This window comes from Siphateles boraxobius, unplaced genomic scaffold (assembly GCF_051911475.1).
Source record: "Siphateles boraxobius isolate OS27281-9 unplaced genomic scaffold, OSU_SipBor_1 13, whole genome shotgun sequence".
NCBI lineage: Eukaryota > Metazoa > Chordata > Actinopteri > Cypriniformes > Leuciscidae > Siphateles > Siphateles boraxobius.
In genome coordinates this window covers 20,087,501-20,109,471 of record NW_027508733.1, presented here as the reverse complement: position 1 = coordinate 20,109,471, position 21,971 = coordinate 20,087,501, and the positions used below count along the sequence as shown (strand labels likewise).

General features: G+C 40.2%; 1 protein-coding gene across 1 annotated transcript in view; it reads left to right on the top strand.

The window, feature by feature from the left end:
• ncanb (neurocan b) overlaps nucleotides 1-21,971 on the top strand; it is a 148,854-nt gene that overhangs the window by 70,808 nt on the left and 56,075 nt on the right. Inside the window, exon 8 of the mRNA XM_077226413.1 lies at nucleotides 1,986-3,056. Coding sequence (XP_077082528.1) covers nucleotides 1,986-3,056 — 1,071 coding nt within the window. The remainder of the gene's footprint in view (nucleotides 1-1,985; nucleotides 3,057-21,971) is intronic.

The following is a 21,971-nucleotide window of genomic DNA, read 5'->3' as shown; positions in this document are numbered from 1 at the left end:
TCTGGCTGCTTTTTTTCTATTTTCCTCCAGCAGAGGTCATTTAGCAGAGTTCAGATTCACTGGCTATTTCACCCTTCGCTGCATGCTTCTCAGTCTCTCCCCTTGTTTAGAGTTGCACTAAATGAAGGCTGTAGAGAATTCAGAAAATCCAGCCGTCTTTTAAAGTCGCCGCCCATGTGTCTTGAGTTCCAAAATAAATTGAATGCAGATAAAGCTGTGCTATGAAGAAATTCTGAAATGCATACATCCCATAGAACAATACGTTTTATATCTCAACTGCAACATTCTATCTCCTAATTGTGAATTTTTGTCTTATAATTTGAACTTTATACCTCCCAATTGCAACTTTTTCTCAAAAGTGCTACTTTGTATCTCACCATTGGGATTTTTTTCCCAGTTGCAACTTTACATCTCCAAATTGGGACTTTTCCTCCCAATTGGGACTTTTTATCTCCCAATTATGACTTTTTCTCATAATTGCGACTTTATATCTTTTAAATGTGACTTTGTATCTCAAAATTGCGACATTCATTTCTCACAATTACAACTATAGCTCACAGTAATGACTTTTTCACATAACTAGGAATGTATCAGATTGTAACTAAATCATTCAATTGTGACTAAAAATCACCTTGAAACCAGCTGTGTCTCAAAAATGGATATGAAAAGGGAAGGTAGTTCTGTGAAGGTCTATTGTAGAATTGTTTTTGTGGATGCCACTTGGTTTTATCTCATTTAAAAGTCCAAATATTATTTGGGGCCACTGTATATGGGTAATTTCCTATTGTTAAATCCAGTTTTAATGGAAGACTTTATTTAAGTAACTGCTTTTATACATCACTTGGACATGTTTAATATCATCACAATCGTGTGACGGCAGAGAGTAATCAGTTATTCATATCATTAATTGCTCAATTACTTGGTTATGTAAATTGGACCACGTACATGTGACACTGGAACAGCAGAGTCCTGAATAATTCATTATCATTTAATATTTCATGTTGTATACCGAACATATGGTCTGTGAATATCTATTCTCATGTCATAAATGCTATACGCTGCTTGTTGCCTTTAAGGCAAATCATGTTACCTAAGCAGATATCTGAATTATCCATAGACAAGTTTTAAAGTAAATACTAAAAGGGATAGTTCACCCCAAAATGAACATTTTTGAAGATATTTTGAAGAGTGTAACCAGATATTTGTCGGTAGCCATTGACTTCAATAGTTTTTTTTTTCCTACTATGGAAGTCAATGGCTACCGTCAACTGTCTGGTTACCAACATTCTTCAAATAATATGTTCTTTTGTGTTCAGCAGAAGAAACAAACTCATACAGGTTTGGAACAACTTGAGTGTGAGTAAATAATTACAACATTTTCATTTTTCGGTGAACTACACCTTTAAGCTAACCGAATATCTCTTCCATGCAGCAGAAACTTAATAATAATGAGTCAAGTCTTACGAGATTTTTACTTTTTATTTTTATATCAAGATCTTTTTTCTTTTTGAGCATAATGATTTGGGTTTTATTTTGTCTAGATTTACTGTTAAGAAAGCATTGGCACTGGACAGGTGGAGGATGTATGAGTCCTTTATGCCGGGGCAGCATAAAGAGAAAAAGCCTTATTACCTGGATTGCTTTCAAAACTAATGTACATTTCATCCCTGTTTCAGCCGGGAGTCAAATGTTACCCTCTGGGGCGAAAATAAAGGTCATTTTAGCTACGCTTGTAGTTCATTTTTCCTTTGAAACGGGTTTGATTAAAAGATAGGTGTGTTGAGATCGATAGATTAATTGCTGGATATCTCCAGGGCATTGACGGAAAAATAATGACAGTTCTATATCGAGCTGCACGCATTAAAGTTAATTACCATAGTTCTGGGGTGGGAGTTAGCATATTTTGCCCACTAATTAAACATACATTTAAATGAAACGATCTCCTCCCTAGCTATGTTAATCACAGTGTCTTGTCATCCCTGCAGGAGAAATTGAATCAGGAATGGCAGACCCAACTCTTTCTTCAAGTCCTTTGGCATCTAAAAGCTTCAGTTCAATGAGGAGCAGTCAACAAATTGTGCCGCTAAAGTCCTTAAAAGTCGCCCCAATTAATAATAGGCATTTTACATCTCAAACAAGCAGTCCAATGGAAGCCAAAAGAGGTGGTTTGGAGATCATGACCATTCCTTTCTATAGGAACAACCCTGAGAACTTCTCCGGGGAAGGGAAAGATTTGAACGAGGACAGTTATCCTATTCCCCAAGATCCTCTGCCATCATTATCTGCAGAGGAAGAAAAAGATTCAGAGGGAAGTGGAGGAAAAGACTTGCCATTCAGTCATAACAGCCAAATGAAAGGATCCGATGACCACGGCGTCCCGCTGGAGACCACTGTCAAATGGCAGCTTATGAGTCTCCAGGCGACTCTACCTACTGATGCATCCAGTTCTTCTGAACCCAAGCACGTGGAACCAGCCAGCACAGTTGAGGAAGCCAGGGGGGAAATTGCTTACGTCCATTGGCCCATTGAAAAACGCAAAAACAATCCCTCGAACAAAGTCAATATGCCTTTCGTTAAACGAAAGCAAGAGTTGACCAGGGCACCGGAAGTACACACTTACAACATGCCCCCCACACCGAGCCCTGTCGTTCCCAGCAAGGACCAGCTAGCAATTACGCCAACCACTGGGATCACACCTTCCCAGTCTGGAGAAGAAACTACCGAAGACATTTTGTGTACTCCGGATCCAGCTGTTTCCAGCACGTGGTTACCTGTGGTTCAAGAGGAAGTAGATTCGTCACAACCACCAGTTCCTACGGTACCAACGACCCAAGGTGGACCTGAGGTTCAGCCGACGAGTCCAGATCCAAACAATGCTTCCCATCAGGCTGAGTCCAGGTCTGGAGGTTCGGAGTCGTTTGTGTCGGCTCATGGCTGGATAACATCCAGACTGGTTCCTATAGAGGAACCTTCATCCCAGACCACAGGAACTCCAGAGAAAGACACCACAAACACAACTGTCGCTGGGTGGGAAAAAAGCCCCTCCAGAAGTTCAGGTAAATCGGTCTTCAGTTGTGTTCTGTTGATGGAAGTGCAGTATCTAAATGAATGAAATGTTCTAAGGTTTATCTGTTTTATCTTTTGTTCATTCATTCTTTTATTTCCATTCTTCCATTCTATCTTGTTCATTCTACTTTCATCGTTTGTTTTTCTTTTGCTCATTAGTTTCTGTTAATTTTTTATTTTATGCTTTTTTCACTTGTTTCTTTCTACCATTCTTTCTTTCCCATTGTCTTTCTTTTTTAGTTTATTCCTTCCTTTTGTTCATTTACATTTTTGTTTTAGTTTTGTGTCCATTCTTTCCTTTCACCCTTTTTTGCTCTTTCATTTTTTCATTATGTTCTTTCTTTTGTTCATTCTTTAGTCTTGTTTTTTACTTTCCTTCCATTCTTTGCTCATTCTTTCTTTTGTTCATTATTTCATTACTTATAACATTATTTTTTCACCCTTTTTCTCTTTCGCTCTTGCATTCTTTATTCTTCTATTCTTTCTTACTTTTGTCTCTTTCATTCATTCTTCTTTGTTTCTTTTTGGTTGTTCTTTCTTTCTTCAATTGCTTCTTCCATTATTTTTCCATTGGGCCATTCTTTATTTTGCTATTCTCTCTTTAGTCTTTCACTTTTTATTCCATTCTTTCTTTTCCCTTTTCATTGTTTTCCATATTTTGTTCTTCATTTTTGTTCTCTTTTGTTTCTTTCATCCTCTTGCTAGTTTGCTATTTCTTCCTTTTGTTAATTACATTTTTTTTGTTCTTTTTCTTCTATTCTTTCCTTCATTCGTCCATACTTTCTTTTGCTCTGTATTTTTCTCTTTTGTTCTTTTTTTCTTTGCGTCGTAAACAAACAGATTGCAAAGAAGTAAATTGCAGCAGCAGCCTCAGAGTAAATAAAGGGTTAGGGCCAGTGCAATTAGATAGTCTCAGTAAGATCTTAGTCTAAAACAAATCAATATTGACAGAAGCCAGTAGATGTGTTCAGTAATTGACTCCAGTCTCACTCGAGACTATATGCATGTTTAAAATGGTGCTCTGTACATAAGCTCAACCTCCCCTTGTTCAAATCGATTTTCTTTGGGTGGGAGTTTCAAGGGTCTAAGACCCAAGAAATGCTCTTCAGCAAACTAAGTAAGGATCTTGAAAGCAGCTATAGTAGGCCTCTGGCATGGAATGATTGTAAACTGACAACAAAAGATCCGTTAACCTGACCGTACATTTAGCAGCTTTTGATGCAACATTTTAAAGAATGTAACAACGAAAGGTTTTTCAAGCTCAGATTTTTGTCTGTCTGTTAAAAAAAAAAAAAAGAAGTCCTTTGAATGTTTAGCATATAAAACTGTGAGAAACTTTGGATTGCATGGCAACAGACATGACAAAAAAACTGAAGCGCTTCTCCAACTAATAGTCAGTTTTCAACTGACAGTGCAGCTCAGAAAGAAACTAGCATTTGAGCGGATTTTTGCCAGAGGATTTCTTCACAAAAACCCGGTTGCTTTTGAGCACAGGGAGCAAAGAGCCCTGTTTGTCCTCCTTTTCCTCCAGCGCAGGTGGAAGTTCATAAGCCTTTTTAATCAATGATCTGCCGGTAGAGAGGCCGCTGTTCTCTGCCTCTCCCCCGAGGCCTTTTAGGCTTCAGAGAAGTAGTTTTTGAAAAATAGCCGCCGTCACGGTAGTCATAACACCAACACCAGCACCAGACTGGCCTGCCCTTAATTAGGGAATCACGTCGCTCTGTGATAAGACGAGGAGGTGCTGTGACTTTGCTGTTCCATCACTCTCGCTGACACGGCTTGGAGCTGTTTGCACATTGAAACAGACATGTTCATCGGTCTTTGTGCGACAGACAGGTGCAGTCTACAGACTCACACACACATACGCTCTTACAGACCCACATTATTTTATTCTGCGGGTTAAAATTTTTACTGTGGATTTTTATTTATTTGAAATCATTTTCTTATTTTATTTTTTAAAAATTTTTTTATTTAATTTTACTGTTATTTTAATATTTCATTTAATTTTAATAAAGCATGATGCACATGTAAACAGACATATTCATCGGCCTTTGTGGGACAGACAGGGGCACTTAGCCTCAAACACAAATACTACATACACTTTTAAGGCCCGTTCACATCATGGACAATAACTATACAAAAAAGGATATAGTTCTAGAAACTGATCTGAATATAAAAGAGTCCACACCACACTGTAAAAAATTATGAGATTAACAAGTTATGACAAAATATATTTTTTACATTGCTTTAACTCATCCAAATAGTCAGTTTAATGTAATTTAAGTTGGCATTACTTAAACATTCAATTTGATTGTACTTAAACATTTAAGGCAGCAATTTTTGATCAACTGTGCACAATTATAACGATAATGGCACAGAGAAACGATATCGTTGGAATCACTTTCAGATAATTTTTTTCTGCTAATGAACCAGGCTTTAAAGTGCTCGAGCATTTAAAGCGACAGACGCCATAACCGCAGCACGCTTATAATAAACAGAATGATATTCTCCGCTTTATTATTTGACCAAATTATGTAGTGTAATACATTTTATTTGTTATTTAAATATGCATCATTTTAATAGTATTTTAAATCAAATTATTGTAATTTAACATTCATTTTGCTGAAATTTTAATATTTCATTTCCATAAAGCATGATGTCATTTTTTGGCTTCTCATTTAAAGCCTGTTGGCTGCTCATTTATTGAATTTCACATATACCACATACTTAATTCTTTTATAATATATTCCGAACAAGACTTGCATTCTGCTCACTGCCAGACTCTAAAATATAAAGGGGTTCGGACGGACAACATGAAAGCCTGTGAGTTATTATCCTTCAGCTCCTTAAGATGAATCACCCTGCCTACAAGGTAATACACAACGAATATATGATCACTGTAGTAAATTCAGTGAGGAAAAGTTTCTTAAACATCATCTTTATTAACTCACAGCATGGGGAAAAGTCCCGCCCCCTACATTTTTGCCCTTATTAAATATTCTGTTTTCAGGAATACATTATGTTCCCATAATGCCACAGTAGTGCGCTGTATGTATGAATCTGGCTTTAATAACTTGTGAGCTACTCACACTAGCCCTGAAAGCGAGTTCAGGGGAGATAATGATTGCATCAGAGGCCAGGAAGCTAGAACGACTGCTTCCAATGTAGCTTTCAGTCTCCATGGAAGCCATGCGTGCTGTGTTCGGGCTTTGATCATGTGAGCGCCGAGCGCTACTACTGTTTGTCGACAAGCTAACAGTTGTACTTGCAGCTAACTGAGCTGCCAGGCTCTCTCCAGGCGAACATCACCCCCTCCTTCAGATGGTTTGTTTACTGTCTCACCACCCACACGATCCACTGGGTGGTCTTATATTTAAGGAAACATGATGTTTGTTATATGTGCTCTAAAGTGGCTGTAAACATCGAAATTCCAGCTCTTAGAGCGTAAGTATTTCAATATATATATTTTTAAAATACAAATTTAAGGAAGAAAATGTTTTTGTCATCTGTTTACAGTTTTTTATTTATTTTTGTGCCATTTGTGTCTTTATAAGATAGGTACAGACTAGGTGAGATGAGAAAAAGAGCAGGAATAAGATTGGGACTTGAACCTGCATTATTTGCAACAGAACTAAGGCTCTAAACATGCCCTATACCACTATGGCTCTGACAGCTTTCATGCTTTATTAGTAGTGGTGTTTGCACTGATCAGTAGTCAGAAATGACACCTTAGCAACTATTGCTGCGGTAATCTGTGTTACCAGTGTTTCACGGTGTTTGGCATGCGCTAGTGGTAAACAAATAGAGCAAGTTGAATCGCACTTTGGCAATTGTGGTTTTTTTGTGCGATGAGAAAAAGAAGAGGAAGTGAAAGAGGAGAATATGGACACGGTAATGGCTAGGGAAAACAATTAGCAAGACAATTTTGAAAATGGAGTTTGAGGTAATAGTTTTAAGTTTCTGGTAAGTTCAATACGCCATTTTAATTCGCTAGTCAGTAGACTAGTGAGATGATCATACTAAATTTCTGACACTGTCAGAAATTTATCACAGGCTATCTTTGGTCGCAAGACCGTGACGGTCACCGTGATTTTGCCAAGTAAGACATGGTCCTGGATCAACATATTTTGTTGATCCTGGATCAACATTCCTGTCCCAAAATGTAGTCCTTACCCAATCCCTACCCCTAAACCTAAACCTAACCCTACCCATAACTTTTCCCTAAAATCAGAGGGTAATGAAAGGTGAATAGCACTGATGTTTAAGTACTTCACCCTGGTTCTAAGCCTGAACTTGACATAAGCTGTAAACTTGTCCCTCAAATCTGATTGGTTGATTGGAAAGTTGATCCAGGATAAACAAAGATGTTAATCCAGGAACATGTGGTACTTGGTGAAATCACGTTCACCAGACCGTGACAGCAGGCGTCTTTGAACCTCTATCACTGTATGGCGCAGGACCACCGTTTAGGAGCAACGACCACAGAAATTGCCACGATTAGCCCAAAATCGTTCAATGTGTACTGGGCAAAAGGATAGCGAGCACACATTCAAAAGCAGTTTCAATACCCTGCATTTTGATAGTGGCTCCCAATGTGTGTGTGCGTAATCGCATATCCGAAAACAACCCCCCTCCCCAATGTCTAATATAACTGAAATGTTTATTTTTATATTTCCCATTTTCATTTGAGTTAAAAGTTGTGTTTTTGTCAATTTTACTTTTTTTAAAGGGACTGTGTGTAGTTTTTTAGGTATTTTATTATCTAAAATAAATAAAAAATATTCATAAATATGTCCTCAATGATGTACAAATACCTCTGTCAATTATCTGACTGATCTTCGTAAATGAAGAATTTATTATCTTTATATACATGGGACGGGTAGGTCCACGGAGGCTTCCATGTCGTTCCGCCATCTTGAAAAACTATAATAGCAGAGAGGGTCAAAAAGTACTAGACAACACGTTTCCACAACGCAGAAACGGTGGAGCAGAGCAGTGAGAGGCCCTTGTCACTGCCCCGGCAAGTTTAAAAGGCTGCATTGCACTGTGTTGTAAACCTTGTTCTTCTTAAGTGTAGAGAAACTCAGAAGCGAAAACCAGGAGACTCGGGGTTGTATCTACCCAAGTCTAACTAAAGCACTATACAGTAGTTCATATACCCTTTAAGGAGGAGGAGTTACATAAAGGTGGGAGAAACAAAGTGGGAGGTGGGAGAAACAAAAGCATGTAAATGAGGCATACAGGCTTAGGAGCCTGCCCTATACTGAGAGTGTTACCAATTCCAATCCAATCAGAATAACTATTCTAACAGTGAGACTACCAAATATTATTCATACTGTAACATGCGTGTTCGTTGTGTCAAGTTGCAGTTTGTTTGAAATAACAAACCTGTTCACCAAAAGGAAAACTCGACGAAGTGCTATTAGAAGACATCATGTCACAGCTTTTTGGTACATAACAGCTATCGTAGATGCAACACGCATTTGAAAAAGCGAGGCGCTGGAGAGCACAATTGGTTTGAATGCAAAATACAACTTCACTGCTAGATGGGAGGAATTCCTACACAATGTCCCTTTAAATATGACTATATAGTTTTTATTATTTCAGTTTTAGTTTGAGTTATTTTAGTACATTAAGTTAAACTAAACGAAAATGAGAAATGTGTCCTTTGCAACCAACTGAAATAAAATAAGTGTAAACTTTTTTAAATAATTTGGTTTATTTAAGTGAACGCTTATTTTATTTCAAGTAACAATTTTTAGTTAACTTTAAAAAACCCTTATATTAATCTCCTCTTTCTGTCCTAAGCTATTTTCTAAACTCAAAATCATTCCATGCTCAGCGTTTTCATAAACAGTGCGAGTTCTGCCAGGTCGGAAATTGAACCAAAAGCCTGATGTTCCTGATATCCAATGGCTTCATTGTCACGCCGCTGACCTGGATTGAGTCGGGAACACTGTGATGAAGTATCCTCTTCTATCTGATTATACGTGCTGCTTCAGGTTCCCTGCCGGCTGGGCTGTATCTTGCCGGAACTGAATAGACCAGACAGCTCCGACTCCCTCCACACCCCACTGAGATGCTTATTTTAGCAACATGGCATTTTATTCTCCCCTATCATTTTGAGAGAGAAAGTCTTTCAGATTTTAATGTGCTTTATAATGTACATGCACGCAGACAAGCCGCCATTTAGTGTTAAAATTTACTTTCTATTTTTGTTGTTTGTTTTAAGTGCGTCTTCGCGGGCAAAATACAGTCATTTGAATAGGAATCTATGTGATCTGGAATTTCGCAATGGACTCAAGTTGTTCACATGGATTTGCCAAATATACCAACAGAAAGCTGCTTGGTTTGAAAGGGATTTCTGTGTGAGTTGTGCTCACATCTCTACACTATTGACATTAGACAATGGACCTTTTTCCCCCGTAAAAAAATGTCACTAATTTAATCTTCTGATGACAATAAAATTTACTTTAGTTTGTATTTTGTCATGTCAAATTCATTATTCTTGGTTAGTTTTACTCTGACTAAAATGGCATTTTGTCAACAGTATTTTTAAAGTTAAAACATTTTAATTATTGCCACATTTGTTTCTGTACAGTTTTTGTTGTTGTTGTTTTAAGCTATGGTCACATTTACTGCTGTTCTGCGATATTTTCGTGGGCAAAACCCAACAATTTCATCATTATTGTTTTAAAGTGCGGTTACGTTTTCCTTCGTTATATTATATTTCCCCAGATTTCACAACCAATCCAAGTTGGTCATATGGATTTGCCTCAATGACCAACAAAAAGCTGCTTGGTTTTGAAAATAAAAAAGTGACTTCCTTGTTGTCACGGTGTGTGTATGGCAGGAACCACAAGGAGACGAGGATTTCCAGAAACAATCACTTTTACTTCTAAACAAAACAATAAACAGATGCAGGCAGGGAATACACTCAGGTAACAGACAACGACCGACCAAGACTAACTGAACAGAAGGATACTAAATACAGATACAATCAAACATAAAAAGGTGAAGACAGGTGACACGGATGAAGATAACGATGAACAGGCTGGTAATTGACGGAGTGAGTACAGGTGTGGAAACAAGAGGGATTCTGGGTAGAGTAGTGAAGACCAAGACAGACAGGTGCAGACGAAGACTGTGACATAACCCCCCCCCCCCCCCCCCTCCCAGTAGGCGTGACCTCACGCCGTAGAATAGGGGTGGGAGGGTGGGCATCCTGGAGTCCGTGACTGGAAGGCGGACTGGGTGCGGTAGGACGGACTCCAGGATGGTCCAGGCGGCCCTGGCGGAGCAGGACTTGCAGGTGGCCTGGTGGAGCAGGACGTGCAGGCGGCCAGGGCAGAGCAGGACGAGCAGGCGGCCAAGGTGGAGCAGGACATGGGTGTGGCCAGGGCGGACCAGGACATGGGCGTGGCCAGGGCGGAGCAGACGAACCCTCGGGCGTCCAGGGCGGAGCTGTTGGACCCTCGGGTGTCCAGGGCGGAGTTGGCTGTGGGCATAACCACAGCGGAGCAGTCGGACCTTCGGGCCTCGGGCAGCCACGGCGGTGAGGACCCCTCGGGCGGCCATGGTGGGGAAGACCCTTCGAGCGGTCACGGCGGGGAAGACCCTTCTGGTGGCCGTGGGCCCTTGGGCGTCCACGGCAAGGGTCTATGGCCCCCCCCCCAAAAAAAATTAATGGGGAGAGTGACTGGGCGGACTGGCATTCCCCGGACCAGCGGGGAATGCTCTGTGCCGGACGGGACCAGCGGGGAATGCTCTGTGCCGGACGGGACCAGCGGGGAATGCTCTGTGCCGGACGGGACCAGCGGGGAATGCTCTGTGCCGGACGGGACCAGCGGGGAATGCTCTGTGCCGGACGGGACCAGCGGGGAATGCTCTGTGCCGGACGGGACCAGCGGGGAATGCTCTGTGCCGGACGGGACCAGCGGGGAATGCTCTGTGCCGGACGGGACCAGCGGGGAATGCTCTGTGCCGGACGGGACCAGCGGGGAATGCTCTGTGCCGGACGGGACCAGCGGGGAATGCTCTGTGCCGGACGGGACCAGCGGGGAATGCTCTGTGCCGGACGGGACCAGCGGGGAATGCTCTGTGCCGGACGGGACCAGCGGGGAATGCTCTGTGCCGGACGGGACCAGCGGGGAATGCTCTGTGCCGGACGGGACCAGCGGGGAATGCTCTGTGCCGGACGGGACCAGCGGGGAATGCTCTGTGCCGGACGGGACCAGCGGGGAATGCTCTGTGCCGGACGGGACCAGCGGGGAATGCTCTGTGCCGGACGGGACCAGCGGGGAATGCTCTGTGCCGGACGGGACCAGCGGGGAATGCTCTGTGCCGGACGGGACCAGCGGGGAATGCTCTGTGCCGGACGGGACCAGCGGTGAAGGCCTTGAGCTGGGCGGGACCAGCGGCGAAGAGGGCCTCGGCTCTGGCTTGACGTGGTTGACGTGAAGCTCTGGCTGGACGTGGCTGACGTGAAGCTCTGGCTGGACGTGGCTGACGTGAAGCTCTGGCTGGACGTGGCTGACGTGAAGCTCTGGCTGGACGTGGCTGACGTGAAGCTCTGGCTGGACGTGGCTGACGTGAAGCTCTGGCTGGACGTGGCTGACGTGAAGCTCTGGCTGGACGTGGCTGACGTGAAGCTCTGGCTGGACGTGGCTGACGTGAAGCTCTGGCTGGACGTGGCTGACGTGAAGCTCTGGCTGGACGTGGCTGACGTGAAGCTCTGGCTGGACGTGGCTGACGTGAAGCTCTGGCTGGACGTGGCTGACGTGAAGCTCTGGCTGGACGTGGCTGACGTGAAGCTCTGGCTGGACGTGGATGACGTGAAGCTCTGATGGTGACATGGCGTGCCACGGGATGAAGCTGTCCAGACATCTAGAGAGGGCCTCTCTCCAATCCAGACCAGCGATGTCTGGGAGTTCCCGTGGATCTACCTCCTGGGCCCCAAGCCAGTAACAAGCCTTTATCACCTCGTCGCTCAGAGAGGGAGAAGCAACTAGGGGAACGAACCCCCATGTGTATTGGAACAGATCGCGGCTCTCCATCGCCAAAGCCGTGATCTGTCCAACAAGCTCCCAGCTCATCTTGTTTGTTTGGTCGGTCGTTCTGTCACGGTGTGTGTATGGCAGGAACCACAAGGAGACGAGGATTTCCAGAAACAATCACTTTTACTTCTAAACAAAACAATAAACAGATGCAGGCAGGGAATACACTCAGGTAACATAGACAACGACCGATCAAGACTAACTGAACAGAAGGATACTAAATACAGATACAAATCAAACATAACAAGGTGAAGACAGGTGACACGGATGAAGATAACAATGAACAGGCTGGTAATTGAGGGAGTGAGTACAGGTGTGGAAACAAGAGGGATTCTGGGTAGTGTAGTGAAGACCAAGACAGACAGGTGCAGACGAAGACTGTGACACTTGTGAGCTGTTTCACAAATCGCAACACTATTGACAAAAGACAATGGACCTTTTTTTTGTTCATTAAGTCATAGTTTTTATCTTTTGATTTATATTATTTACATTTAATCATTATTTTGTCATGACATATTCATTGTTTTAGTTTTACTCTGACTAAAATGGGATTTTGTCATTTTCATTAACAGCATTTTTTTTTATTAAAACCACCATCGTCTTGTCTTCATAATAATTAACAAAATTAAAATAAAAAAAAACTAGCAATTTCAATATGCATCCACACAAGCAAGAAATTTGTGTTTGAATAAAATTTCCCCACTCGGATTCACCGCAATGACCAACAAAAAGCTGCTTGGTTTGAAAGTAACTTCTTTGTGAGCTGTACTTTATACATCGCAACACTACTTTCAATAGACCTTGTTTGCCCAAGAAATTTCCCCATAATTTTGCTATTGTAACCGTGGCTGAAGGCTTAAAGGGATACTCCACCAGTTTTTCTTATTAAACTATGTTATTCCCTTAACTAAGACGAGTTGATACATACCTCTCTCGTCTCAGTGCGTGCACTATATCGCTCTGTTTTGCCGCAAAACTATGTTGGCACTTAGCTTAGCCCATGCATTAAATATGGGCCAAGCAGAGAAGCGACCAAACACTTCCACGTTTTCCCTATGTAAACACAGTTACTCGAGTAGTGTAACTTGACCTGGGCTGGTGACACAAAATAAACCGTTGCCCTTTTCTAAGCGTTTAAAATTGATGACTATATTGTATGGCGGAATACCATAACAAGTGCTTTTGCGCACTTCGACTTGGCGCAATAATATCTTCACTCGTGAAAAGTCCTCTTACCGGCTCCCGCTTCCTCTCGTTGTATTGACGGAAATGTCAGAGGGAGAGGAAGCGGGAGCCGGTAAGAGGACTTTTCACGAGTGAAGATATTATTGCGCCAAGTCGAAGTGCTCAAAAGCACTTGTTATGGTATTCCGCCATACAATATAGTCATCAATTTTAAACGCTTAGAAAAGGGCAACGGTTTATTTTGTGTCACCAGCCCAGGTCAAGTTACACTACTCGAGTAACTGTGTTTACATAGGGAAAACGTGGAAGTGTTTGGTCGCTTCTCTGCTTGGCCCATATTTAATGCATGGGCTAAGCTAAGTGCTAACATAGTTTTGCGGCAATACAGAGCGATATAGTGCACGCACTGAGACGAGAGAGGTATGTATCAACTCGTCTTAGTTAAGGGAATAACATAGTTTAATAAGAAAAACTGGTGGAGTATCCCTTTAAGTTTTATCTTTTGATGACAATATAATTTACATTAAGTCAGTATGTTGTCATGTCATATTCATTTTGGTTAGTTTTACTCAGACTAAAATGGTATTTCGTCATATTTTCGTCAAAAGTATTTTAAAAAAAAAAACCAAAAAAATCGCCATTGTATTGTCTTATTTAGATTTTACAAAATAAAAGCTGTTTATTAATTCTCCTTGGTTTTAGCATCATAAATAACTTAACTTTGTATGTACAGATTCAGATTAATCCATTGGTCACACGGATTTGTCGCATTGACCAACAAAAAGCTGCTTGGTTTGATAGTGAGTTAAAAATTTTGTGATTCAATATGAATCCACACGATCAGGAACTTTGCGTGATAATTACATTTCCCCAGGTGGATTCACCGTGATGACCAACAAAAAGCTGCTTGGTTTAAGAAGTGACTTTCATACATTGCTACACTATTGAAAATTGACAATGTGACCACACCTTACTCATCAAATCAGTTGTCAGTCCCATAAATAACTGAACTGAAGTGTGTACATGGTCGGATGAATCACTCAAAAGAGTATTTCAATAGTAGTTTAATAGCAGAGTATGAGGACTCACTTGATACAAGCTTCAATCAACTTCACTTCAAGCTTGCAGATGCGTTTTGTTCATAAACAACAGCAGCTTTACCAGAATACCCTCAGATACAAACTCAGTGACATCAAATTATGTTCAGCAGGGCACATCAGCCAAGACAAGCTGGAGATGGAACGGAAAAATAAAAGAAAGAGAGAAGAGGCGCAAACAATAAGGACTGTTGATGTGCCTATAGCAGCCTGAAGCCTACAGCATGGAGAAGCTTCAACCATTAACTGTGTGTCAGATTCTCCAGGCACTAACAATAGCGCAGATACTCTTGTCTCTCTCTCTCTCTCTCTCTCTCTCTCTCTCTCTCTCTCTCTCTCTCTCTCTCTCTCTCTCTCTCTCTCTCTCTCTCTCTCTCTCTCTCTCTCTCTCTCTCTCTCTCTCTCATATCCCCTTGTTTCTTCCATATTTTTTATTCATAGAGAAAGTAAATCAGCTCTTGTCCCTTGCACCAAACTCATATCAGAGTTTAGTTATAGCATCAACCCTATTAATAGGGATGTTTAATGTGAGATTTTGAGTTATTTATGCAAATCTCAGGATGCGTGTGACACCGACAGGCTTTAATCTTTTCGTTGTAGTGGTGAGGTACGACAAGACGGGGATATTATTGGAACGCTGAGGTGTTTAATGTCAGGATTATTTTAGGATTCTCATTGCCAGGATGAAGTTTAGTGCCTTTCTAGCTGAAATCTGCCCTCAAATTGTAGGTTTTAAGTGTTTGAGGATTATGAGCGCTTTGAATTGTCTCTTTTGTAGAATCGTGTTTCATGATTACTTGGGGGCTAAAAAAAGATTTTTGAAACCGCTTGCAGGTAAAAACCAAGAAATAAGAGAACAACATGCTGTTTTGACGAAGTGTCAACTCTTATTTCTGTGATTCACTTGCATTTACAGACACCATAATCCCTGGCTGTAGGATTTTAAGATTTTCAGCGTGTTTTTGTGTGGTGAGATTTACTGTAGTCATGTTGGGTCAGTGGTCTCGAATGTTGGAACATCAGGTTTGCTTTCACCATTTCTACCAGAACAGTGTCACTTTTTAAGTAATGATCACTAGTGATTTATTGTAGTAAATTGCTTCAGTTTGCATGAATTAACTCTTTTCCCGCCACCGTTTTTGAAAAAGGTTGCCAACATTTTTGATCATATTCATAAAACTTTCATGACTCCAGAATATTTTGTTGTATGAATATCTGAATATGCCATATATATATATATATATATATATATATATATATTAGGGGTGGAACGGTACACAGAATTCACGGTTCGGTTCATACCTCTGTTCAGAGACATCACGGTTCGGTACGATTTCTGTACAATGGAGTGAAAAGCAAAACAAAAATGCAGAAGGCATTTTTATAAATGTCTTAAGCCTTTTATTTTTTAAATAAGTTTTATTAATAAAGGCATAGAACCAGTTTATTTGTAGTGCACTGACAATAGTTTTATATAATTTAATTAGTTTATTAATTAAATTAATAAAAAGACAAAGATCTTGCAATATGTTTGGTATGTTTGAATCAATCAATCAATATATCATTCAGATCAATATATTTGTTTTTCAACAATTGTTTTTTTAATCAATGTAGAATGTGTACACTGTTAAAAATTACCTGTAAATTTTACAGTAAAATACTGGCAGCAGGGTTGCCAGCCAGTTACTGTATTTTTTACAGTAGCGTCTGTAATTTAATTTACAGAATTTTACTGTATTCTCTGATTACAGTATTTTTTAAAATGTTGTATTTCTTACAGTAAGTTCCATGATTCTCTGTATTTGCTATATCTAGAGGAAATATGTAAAATGCAGTATATACAATATATTTTCCTGATGTCTGAATATTAATGACTGGCAGCTGAATTTGAAATGTTAATTATTCATCAAATGCAAATTGTTTTTAAATACATTAAGTGTTGTATAATGCACAACTTAATTCCCCTATTACTTCACAAAACAAACAAATCATTCAACATCCTAATCTTGAAAAAAAGGTCAACATTTGTTTAATTTATAACTTTAAAATATGCATGAAAAAAAGTAATAAAACAGTGTATTTTGTATATTTTGATTTAATTTTTATTTACAAACTTGTATTTTTTTTTAAAATGGACATGAAATTAAATATTTTTTAATTACTTGAAACAAATTAGCCGTCATGGCCCTTCACACAAAGAAGAAATACGCAAACGACATACATTTAAAACAAGTTGACCAACATGATCATAATAAAATGGTTCTGAAAAACACAGACACGGATGAATTTTCACCACTTCATTACCAGACAAACATATCCAAACAACAAGGCCCCAAGTGAGTCCAACAAACTTCTGATCAAAAATGGAGAATAATTCAGCTCCAGATGCTGTTCCATCACAGGATGCAAAGAGTGGCTAGAAATATTGAAAAGGACAATATATTAGATATATTACAAAACATAATGATATAGTCAGAGACAGACGGAGGGATGACAGATTCAGTTAGAGACAGGGAGAGAATATTAAAAGGTTACAATTAAAGAAAAAATAGATCATTGTGTGTGTGTGTGTGTGTGTGTGTGTGTGTGTGTGTGTGTGTGTGTGTGTGTGTGTGTGTGTGTGTGTGTGTGTGTGTGTGTGTGTGTGTGTGTGTGTGTGTGTGTGTGTGTTACTTACATTTCAGAAATTCCACTGATAACCCATCACTTTGCTGGGGAGAGTGGCAACATGTGGGTTCACTGCAAGCTGTTTCTTCTGTACCATTTGCCCTGTCGTTTTAGATGGCAATTTTCCTCTCGACTTCTTTGTTCCTCTCTCCGGATTGATACATACAAAGCACCTAAAGGGCCAGGAAACAGACAATATGTAATTAAGACTAATTAACTCAACAGATAATATATCTAAAGGCAAGTTCTGATATTGAATACATGTGTAAAATGCAGGTACTGAAGTAGTTAAGAATTCAATCATTACCTTTAAATGAACTCCAAGGTGCCTCCTCCTGATTGCATATGTAATATGCAGTGAACAGTATGGCAAGGCCAGACAGGAAGCTGGGCTGAATGCTCTCCTTACACAAAACTTGGCCTTCCAGTGTCCACTTGTCAAATTGTCTCCTAAAACAAAAGCACATGTGGCAAAAGTTATTTTTTACTATACCATTTTTATTTTTCAGCTTTTTACATTTAAACTATATTTTAGTATTCAGAGTGCAGGAACTCTTTCTTTTAAATAAAATGAACAAAGGCATTATACAAACAATAAGCTAATTACACACACAGAGTAGGCTATAGCTAAAATATATGTACTGAAATGTAAGGGATTTTTACACCGGCATATTAAACATGCGACAAAACTGGTATTACAGCACCATTCAAAATGTAGGCTAACGTTATATGACACACATCCTCTGTGAGTCTGACGCAAGGTTTTAGCAACGCCGTTTTAATTTCGGCGCCCATTTTAACAGATGACTTGATTTTGATTTTGATTTGATTTACACCATACAATAATTACGACGAAGTGTGCTGATCAACACGAAGCTCGTGTGAATACCGACTTTTGTCATTAAAGCATGTAATTCTTAACATAGGAGCCCATAAATCCCGAGGAATGTGTGAAATACTACCGCGTCCGTGCTGCTGAAGCCCCGCGCAAGTCTCCCTCGCGCCCCGCGGTCGGAGGATGTGTGATCCGGGGTTAAGTTACCAATATGAACCGCGAATATAACGTTACCTTCATAGTCTACGAGTAACCCAACATGAAAAATAAGAAACTGAAATAATAAGTCACTTACCACAGAGTTGAGAATCACTCCTCTTGCCGCCGCCGACAAGACCGTTGAAGATCACAATGCCTCTGAAGATTTGAAATTTACAGCAATATTCTGTATTTTGAATCAAACCGACGCGCGACCACAGAATGCATTGCAGTTTACAGCAATATGCTGTATTATTAGAAAACAGCCAGCTGCTGTAAAATAATGCTGTAATTTTTACAGCAATTCATTACAGTGTAGTTTAAATGTAAAACTGTGTGTGCGTGTGCGTGTGCGTGTGTGTGTGTGTGTGTGTGCGTGTGCGATTTTGGTTGGGTGACAGTTGTAGGTTATAGTTTGACAAGAGAGTGTGACAAAAGCCCAATGTTGTGTTTTATTGCGAGTGTACACAAAAATATGTAAACACTTTGCAGTTTGAATTATATGTTTACGGAGTATGTTTTTGTTTCCACTGTTCGATCGCGCCCGCGCCTCTCTCTCTCTCTCTCTCTCTCTCTCTCTCTCTCTCTCACACACACACACACACACACACACACACACAGTTCGATCGCGCCCGCACCTCTCTCTCTCTCTCACACACACACACACACACAGTTCGATCGCGCCCGTGCCTCTCTCTCTCTCGCGCATGTACACACACTTCAGCATTGCAATACTGATATCGCGGTCTGTTCATTATGCTGCGTTCAGCTCAAACGCGAATTGAGCGAATTTTATCGCTATTTAGAGTTTTATTTATTTTTATACCGTGTATTCTACGTGTAAATTCGTGCACAGAACCGTGACGCCGGTACCGATTCGGTTCAATACGAATACATGTACCGTTCCACCCCTAATATATATATATTTATATATATATATATATATATATATATAAAGAACAGACCCTCTGCTTTAAAAAACAACAACAACAAAAAAACTGTTTTATTCTAGCTTCATGCATTCATTTTTTATCAACACTTGAATGTGGGTAAGTTTCATAACAAAGGCAGCATTTTTAGCATAGAGCTGAGAAAATCAAGTTTTTGTCAAAGACTACTTCTGGATCTGATTCAGGACGATGATCAAAACTCAAATGGAGTAAATCGAGGCTATCAACAGCCCCAAGGCTTAACAGTCCTGTAGCTCGTCCTGGGTCGACATTTCATTCAGTAACATTAGGCAGTTTAGATGTATATGCTGTTTAATGTTGATGATCATGTTATTTTACATATGCATATGATTACATAAGCTATTGCTTGTTTCTGCTTCTTCTTTACCTGTGTTTTGATCAGGAGATTCAGTACTGTTACAGAAGTTGCATAATAGTGCCCCCTACCGTATAACAGTGAAAACATGGAAAGCCGTAAATTTCCGTCAATGGTGGGAAAGTGTTGTCTCACAAATGACGGAAATTTCCATCAATGGAAGGGAAAGAGTTAACCATAAGTTAGTTGTTTTTAGTTTTTTTAGCTTGGCATGCTTGGCATGGCAAGTTTCCAATCAATAATCTTATCACTTTAGAATCAAAGAATCGCATCTTTATTACAGATTCCTCGATTCAGATTCACAAGCCATCGATTTGATTGGACTCAACCCACCAATATTATGGTGATCAGCTGAACTTCCAAACTAATTACGCCTAGTTTTGCCAATTTCTGCAAACTCTCTCTGCTTTTCTACAGCAAATTCTGAGTGCTACAGTATAAGGGTTCGTTCCACTGCGGTGCAAGTTACGTCATCCCAACAGTGGTAAACGGAAACTCCAGCCTTCCTCAGGTTCATTCTTCCAGCCGCATTAAATCACTGCTTGCTCTGTGCCAGTAGATTGCTGTGGTCCACAGGGATGCAGAGTTATCTGTGTTGCGGTAGAAATAGGCCTTGGCATCCCAAGGTGCACACTCAGCTTACCTCCACAGTAATTGCAACCTCACATTCAGTGAATGATGAGCGCTGGTGATTTGACCTCCTAGGCTCAGAGGATGGTGTCACGTATAAACTTTATTGCAAGGACCGTGATAAACTAATTTGGAGTTGTGAAAATCTGTAATTTGCCTCAAAATTATGTGTAATTTGTGCTTTTTCTTGCATTTGGAGAGCGCTTGTTTGTATTATGACTAATTGTAGCATTTAATTGATTTAATGATTCACCACCCACAGTGGGTTTTATTCACAGCAATAGTTACTATGCAGTGTTTCAGTGAAATTGGGACAGCTCAAATACAGAAAATCTGGAATAATGTTGATTTCCAAGTATTGGTTGATTTATGTGCAACCGAGTGAAACGTTCCAATGAAACATAAAAGCTGAATGAATTTTTCAAGCTTCGAACATAGACATAATAAGAGGAAGCAGACAGACAACTTAGAAAAAATTCTACACTATTACTAAATGTCTTTTGTATCGCTCCACACGGAGAAATTGAAGCCCCTTTGAGTTAAACGAGCCTGTCAATTTTGTTTGCACAATAAAATAGATTTTTTTTCACGATTGAGCAAAAATAGCTAAATTTATGATAAATTTATATGGAGAGACTGATCCACTTTTATGATTTCTCTCATCAAAATTAATAAGAGAAATCATAACGCAAGACAGTTTCAATAGTCAAGTCAAAATATCATATTTACATTAAAGTTAAAAGCAGTCCTCCTGGGACATTAGTGTTTAAGAGTTAGAAAGTCGCAATTATGACTTCACATACGTTCAAATCACTTTGGTCAACTAAAAACAAACAAATATGCAACAAACAATATGGAATTAATTGTGCAGGGCTTTCACTGTGAGGTTGAGTTACATAAGTTACATTGAGTCACATAAATCCTCTTCTTGTTTGTTTGTGTGTGTGTGTGTGTGTGTGTGTGTGTGTGTGTGTGTGTGTGTGTGTGTGTGTGTGTGTGTGTGTGTGTGTGTGTGTGTGTGTGTGAGTGTGTGTGTGTGTGTGTGTGTGTGTGTGTGTGTGTGTGTGTGTGTGTGTGTGTGTGTGTGAGTGTGTGTGTGTGTGTGTGTGTGTGTGTGTGTGTGTGTGTGTGTGTGTGTGTGTGTGTGTGTGTGTGTGTGTGTGTGTGTGTGTGTGTGTGTGTGACCGATCCTACTCGACCCGCTCCGAGCAGTGAGACTGACTGAGTGAGTGAGTGACTGACTCATTTTTGGGTGAAATATCCCTTTAAATAAGGAAAATTGCTGGGGATGTGTACGATGTTGAAAGAGTGTTAACAAAATATCACCCTGTAGACATGAGATGCAGTATAAGTAACGCTGAAGTTCTCGCAACACTTTATTCCTTCAGTGAGATTTATTTGTGCAGGCCAGCCACTATAATTATCCATCTATTGTTTTCAAGTGTGAAGATCCATAAGGGATTTGATTGGATCTTACTGCTGTGAAGTCTTCAAGTATTTCTCCTTTAACAAGGCCTTCAGTGTAGCATCATAAACAGCTTGTTTATGAGAGAATGGAGAATGTACACTTAAGAGTTGAGGCAGTGAAGCACTGTATTGGTATTTTATTTTCCTAGAGACTGTCCTTCATGGCCATGGACTGTGTTTTTGAGATTCAGCAGCAGAGATCACAGTTTTTTTTTTAGATTCATAAGTTTGATACCCATTTGTGAGCTTTTTTTAAGTGACATTAAAAAGTCATGGTATTCAGATGCTGCTCAGAAGACTGCAATATAGGAACTTGATGCATCAAATATTTTGTAATAATGCGATTATCATGGCAAATGGACTATTATCCACTTGAATTGTTTGTAGTGTTGACAGTTTGAGAAGGCGTTTCCATCTCAGGTTGAGCTTCATTCAGTGTCTGCT